The following is a 6,212-nucleotide window of genomic DNA, read 5'->3' as shown; positions in this document are numbered from 1 at the left end:
AAAAAAGATCTGAATAAAAAAAATCAAATGTGTTAATTTCAGCTGCAATGACAGAGTGTGAAAGCTTGTAGATTAATGTGATTTTAATCCAAGTCGCAAGAATTTATGTCCCGGATTGGTTAGAATGAGCACCGACCCTTTTGCATCTATGTGTTAATATATCCATGGAAGCATATTTGTTTGTTTAATAAGTTACTGATCAGAATTTATCACTTCATCACATGCTAGAGTTGACCCCAACATCTTACCCTTCTTCTTTAAGTCACCCCTCTGACTCTCGTTAACAAACATGATGATCAAAATGAGAAAACAACTGGGCTATGATTAATTAGTTAATTAAAAGTCTAATACATGAGAGAAATTTCATTAAGAAACCATGTCTTGTCCAAAAATGCTCTCCCTCTTGAGAGAGTCATGGATTACATTGCTGGAAGAGGAGGTAAAATTTAGATACTGAGGGAAATTGTTGGGGAGAAAATATGATTTCTCATCTGTGTCTAATATCTGCTGTGGGGTAGGAACCGTAGGCTCATGCTGCATCTGAATGCAGAGAATCTCTGCTTGAGCCACAGCAAGTTGCATTTGTAGCTCAGAGACCTGGTTTTGCAGGTAAGATATGGCCCCAACACACCCATAAACTGGGTCTCTCATTCTTGCATTGGCTTCATACACTAAGCTGCTCACTGCATCTGCTCTCTGATGTTCTGGAAGCTCCTGCATACATATATACCATTAAAACATCAGACCAAGAAAACCACAAACATAATTAAAAGGGTACACTTAATGATCCCATGGTAAAAGCGGTTTTAAGTTCGAATCTCTCCTCGTTCATCTACAGAGGAAAAAAAGAAGAAGATAGAAGAGAATTGGAGAATATAGAAATAAGGACCTGCAACATTTTGCTAACATTGCTAGCACCAAAGACCTTGTGAACAATGGCAAACTTGTGGGGGTCATCAGATGGAAAGTAAGGAGCAAAAATGCAATCCTTGGCGCATCTGCGTCTCAGCAACTTGCAGGAAGCACAGGGTGAAGTTCCAACCATGTTGATTTTGAAAAGCTTAATTTGGAGAAGAAGGACTGTGACTGACTGAAAACTACAACTTGGAGAAAAATGAAAAGGTTGTGTATGTATTTATAATAGAAGAGAACGTGTGGGCCTTTAAGTGTGCACATAGATCAAACAACACTGTCTTAGAAGAAAAATAAAAATTAATTGATATTAAAATAAGTGACTTAATATAAATAGTTAATATCTCAGATGAGAGAGTACGTGGGTATCATTGAGTTCTGGTGTTGGATTGTTTAGTCCTAACCGTGCCACAACGTTATCCCTAGCCCGTATATACTTTTTTGGTTAATTTCCAATGCTTGAACGTTAATATATTCGAGTTTACAATTCGTTTCATGCTTTCTTGTAAGTGCTTTCGTTCGAAAAAAAGATAATAAAATAAATAATAAAATATTGAAAAATGAAAGAGTTAATTTCTTCATGTATATTTGCAGGGCCCCATCTAAATTTGGACTTACTGACGCTGGAAAACGAGCGGTTATAGTTAGCAGCCGCCTAATTTTTGTAGGTTCGCCATCTCAAATAGTTGTACATGGCTTCCACGTTCTTCTTTGACTCTTTTTTCCGCATTTGTTTTCTTCTGCAGTGGATCTGTTTGCATTGTTTGCTTGTATTTGAACATCTCTTTTTGAGCTTATTAGGAGATTAGGATGGCTAACTACTAGGTTTTGAAGATTAATAATTCTTACCCTTTCTTAATAACTTGCATAAAAATATATATTTTGTTATGAAAATGGTCTTCTTTTTTTTCTTAAGCTAGAAAAGAGGCTAATTGTGAATGTTTGTTACAACTTAGACCCACAAACATTCACGTGAATGCACACAACAAATATTAATTCTCTCTCTCTCTCTCTCTCTCTCTCTCTCTCTCTCTCTCTGTATATATTTTATGACCCAAATCATTGGTTAGATCAACAAACGGTCCAGAAAATGTATATCATATCATAAGTTCACCAATATTAATATTCTATATGACTACAACTTTGTGTTTTTTAAAGTACCCAGAGCTACTGCTATATATACCCCGAAGACGGGGTCTCTCGCTAGTGCATTATGGGGCCTACCCTACCCTAACTCTGTGTTTGTTGTTTTGATTTTTAATCAAGCTGCATATGTGAGTTATTTTATTATTTTCATTTTCATTTTCATTTTTTGGCCAACTTGCTCCTTGCAGAAGGATTTAGAAATGATCGTTAAAGCTGCAGAGGACCTACCTAAAGACCCAGAGAGAGAGAGAGAGAGAGAGAGAGAGAGTATTTGAGTCTGAGTGTGCTTGTATAGTTGTATGCATGCTTCATCTGAGCACCATAAGCCAAGCAAAGCAGGACAGACTGATCAGGTTGTGATACTTTTCAGCACTTGGAAGGAGACTGATCTCGTGAGCCTTCCATCACAGAGTGCATGTATATACAAATAATAATTTGTGAAAATTAAGCAATGTTGAATAAACCCGTGATTAGTCATCACTATCAGAAATATTATAACTGCTGATTGATATTAGACATGATCTAACAATATCAAGCACAAATTTCAATCACCTAATTTTCTTTTGTTTGTGCTAAAGAAAACCATAGGTTTACTATAATGGTAATGGATGGAAATTTATATAATAAAACCAAGCCTTATCAAGAAATTAATGAGGCCCTGACATAAGTTATAACTTGCACAGATTATTTAAATGAAACCCCATTCGAGGGAGATTAGTACTGAAATTAATTTATTTATTATAGGATTTGTAAAACCCCAAAGTCTCTTGCGTTGCATTAATAACCCATCACACAATTCCATGCTTCTTTTCATGTTTCCAAAATAAAACACCCCCTCCTTCTCCTTGTCCTTCCTTGAGTTGCATATATAATATTTACTTTGAGATTAATTTCATCATTTTCACTGTACATGTAGAAGGTTCTATTAGGTTATTTTCCATAGTAAATCAATATGATTATTAAATTACCAAAGAAAAATAATTTACCAGTAGAGTGGTACATACATGTACTGCTAATAATTACATTTTAACCTTTAATAAAGCAGGGTTTAAGATACCTAAGCTGCTCTATCTATCAATCTAGTAAAGGGTAATTAAGAAAGAAAAGCTTGGTTTGTGTGAGAATCTCTAAAAACTAATGCAAATAAATTATAAGGAAGAAACAGACATCTTCACCACCATACAAGGAAAAACATGAGACCTCCAACGCCAGCATTAAATGAGCATCGTGGTCATGCATGGTTTTTCTATCAATTCATGATACTGTTGCTGCAAATTTGATTCTCATTTCTGCAAACCAGCAAATGGATGGGGGTTTTCTTTTTTCTTCCCAACGTTGGTAATCTCACAATATCATAAGGTAGAGTTTGGCTGTGGTGCGCCGGCTGTACCTGTACAGCCCATCACATGCTAGTCACGTGGGCTTTTTTTAAAAACAAGTGAAACTGGTTCTTTTGGTTAACTAGTGAAAATAAGGAAAAAAAAGCTCCCGCGCGTTCAAAACCTAGGCTGCACACAGATCGATTTCGTCTATCTCCTCCTCCATAGCTTTGCACAGCCACAGCTCTATTTCGGTGAAGTCACAGCTGCACAGCTTCGTACAGCCTGAAGAAGCTCCCCCCACTTCGTCTTCTCCATCTGAGGAGCATATTTCAACCAAAACCCAGAAACCCACTTCGTCTTCTCCAGCTGCTTCCTCCATCTCGGTAAGTTCGTGTGTTGATTTTCGTTATGGGTAATTGATGGTTCTATTTAATTTATTCTTCTAGTGATTTTGAATTGTTGTTTCAGTTTTTTCATTGAACAATTCCAGAAATTAATTATTCAAATTTTGTATTTCTTTTCCCACTGTGCATTTCTGCTGGGTTGTTATAGTGCCTCTTGATCTGATTGTATATATGAATACCCATGAGGCCTCTGATTGTGTATGATTTAATTGTGGTGGGTTTGTGATTCTGAAAGTGGCGTGAGGTGAAGTGGGTATCTGACATTGATGGCTGTAATGTTCATGCAATTGCATATCTCTGTATGCAATTACTAATAGCCTGTATGCAAATCCAAGTCATTGAATGCAATTACAGTATATAGTTTTTTTTTTCCAAAGTATGCACGTATCTCAACTTTTGCTTGTATTTATTTGTTCTTTTGGTATCCTCGTTCTGTCTTGTTCACTAGAATATCCTCCCCACTTGCACATGTTACAAAAAAATCAGGGTGCAGTCACCTGCTTCACTGTTTCAATTAAGTTGCAAGATTTCAGACTTGTCTCCCATGTTGTTTTCCAATTTGTATCATATTCTGTATGCAACATGCCGTAGGGATGCAGTTGTCATTAGTTGGGTGTCAAATATCATCAAACTGATATTTTCCTTCCTACAGGTCGCTGCATCTATTCTCATTTTGTGATATTATAGTTTGCTCTCTATTTCTGTCACCATTTTTGTGTATTTTGCAATGCTGACACCAGTAGCAATTGCTTTTGCTAGTTTTCATGTTTGTTTGTATGTTTGTGGGTGCACCTCTCTCTCATGCACCCACCGATATCATACTCACAATAGACATTTGGGTCAGAGCAGGCACCAACAAAATTTGTTGCAAAGACCTGTCTAGTTTCAAAATTTTATTGTCACAGTTAAAGAAAATTATGCGTGCCCCACAGAGTTCCTTTCAATGATGTTTGCTTATGGCATATTTGTTGTATCTGCACTCTTCTTGTCAAATTATCTTCTCAGCGTGTAAGCATATTTTCACTTTTTTCAGGCAGTGGCAAACTCAACATCAGCAACTTTCTTACGTGTTGTTGGTAGTGAGTTGATTCAGAAGTACTTGGGGGATGGTCCGAAATTAGTGAGGGAACTCTTTAGGGTTGCTGATGACCTCTCACCCTCCATTGTCTTCATCAACGAAATTGATGCAGTTGGTACAAAGAGGTGAGCTGCAAGTCGCTGAACATTGATGAAAAGATTGTAAATTACTGTTAATCAAATGTTCCAGATGATCTTTTGTCTGCAGGTATGATGCCCATTCAGGTGGTGAACGTGAAATTCAGAGGACCATGTTGGAGTTACTAAACCAGTTAGATGGTTTTGATTGAAGAGGAGATGTCAAGGTGATCTTGGCAACAAATAGAATTGAGAGTCTTGACCCAGCCTTGCTTCGTCCTGGCCGAATAGATAGGACGATTGAATTCCCTCTTCCTGATAAAAAAACAAGGAGGCGCATCTTCCAGGTAAATTGACACGACTGTTTATAAGAAAGAAACAAATTCAACATCAAACGTGCCAAGTTTTTATGGTTGTGACTAACGATGATTGGATCTATTGATTGCAGATTCACACATCCAGGATGACGTTGGCTGATGATGTCAACTTAGAAGAATTTGTTATGACCAAGGATGAGTTCTCTGGGGCTGATATAAAGGCAATATGTACCGAAGCTGGTTTGCTTGCTTTGAGAGAGCGCCGTATGAAGGTGAGAAAGACACTTTGATCTTCCAACCTCCCTTCCCCATCTTGAATCTTTGAAATTTGTTTATCATTTCTTACTGTGTTTGATTCAACTGGTTGCTTAATCATTGTAATTAACGTGGGTGTTACATTTAAATTGTGTGCATCAGGTGACACATATAGACTTCAAGAAGGCAAAGGAAAAGGTGATGTTCAAGAAGAAAGAAGGGGTTCCGGAAGGGCTCTATATGTGTTAGGAAACTATATATGAAATAGTAGAAAATAAAAAGGTAAAAAATATATAAATTCTATATTATATATATTGCTATATGAATTATATAAATTAGACATATTATCTATAGAATAATATATATTTAATAGTAAATTATTATTATTATTAGTTCCATATACTGTAACTGCATGCACATAAGGTTGATGGTTAAGGTTGTGCAATTGCATGTACTTATTCCTGTTTGCATACAAGGACGTTGTGTTTGCAGTATATCATGGACAATTGCATTATGTGACGGCCAATTGGACGTTATCTACCTCACGTAATACATTGCACACCAGAGTTTTTTTGTTGCCGCAATGGGAACATGATAGCAGGGTATTGAAGCCCCGACTTCATTTACCAAACAGGAGTTCCTACTAGATTGATAATAAAGGTCTCGTAACCATATTTTGGGGTTATTTTTTTGTACATTTT

General features: G+C 36.7%; 1 protein-coding gene and 2 long non-coding RNA genes across 3 annotated transcripts; 2 read left to right on the top strand and 1 right to left on the bottom strand.

Moving 5' to 3' along the window:
* Positions 305-1,110, bottom strand: LOC18786971 (LOB domain-containing protein 12). Its single transcript, XM_007218453.2, has 2 exons — positions 890-1,110; positions 305-714 (listed from the first exon to the last, which is right to left on the bottom strand). The coding sequence occupies exons 1-2, from the start codon at positions 1,043-1,045 to the stop codon at positions 367-369; spliced, it is 504 nt and encodes a 167-aa protein (XP_007218515.1). The 5' UTR covers positions 1,046-1,110; the 3' UTR covers positions 305-366.
* Positions 3,529-5,224, top strand: LOC109947576. The gene is made up of 3 exons (XR_002270340.1): positions 3,529-3,763; positions 4,818-4,987; positions 5,070-5,224. It is a non-coding gene; the product is annotated as an uncharacterized LOC109947576 (long non-coding RNA).
* LOC109947575 lies at positions 5,263-5,806 on the top strand. The gene is made up of 3 exons (XR_002270339.1): positions 5,263-5,286; positions 5,388-5,528; positions 5,674-5,806. It is a non-coding gene; the product is annotated as an uncharacterized LOC109947575 (long non-coding RNA).

This window comes from Prunus persica, chromosome G2 (genome assembly GCF_000346465.2).
Source record: "Prunus persica cultivar Lovell chromosome G2, Prunus_persica_NCBIv2, whole genome shotgun sequence".
Taxonomy (NCBI): domain Eukaryota; kingdom Viridiplantae; phylum Streptophyta; class Magnoliopsida; order Rosales; family Rosaceae; genus Prunus; species Prunus persica.
Note: the sequence above shows the minus strand (reverse complement) of the source record. Positions and strands in the feature narration are given on the sequence as shown.

Excerpts from the sequence above, each read along its gene's own strand:
- LOC18786971 (XM_007218453.2), bottom strand. The coding sequence starts at position 1,045 with ATGGTTGGAACTTCACCCTGTGCTTCCTGCAAGTTGCTGAGACGCAGA. Across the intron at positions 715-889 it reads ATGTTAGCAAAATGTTGCAG|GAGCTTCCAGAACATCAGAG; the intron begins GTCCTTATTTCT and ends ATATGTATGCAG.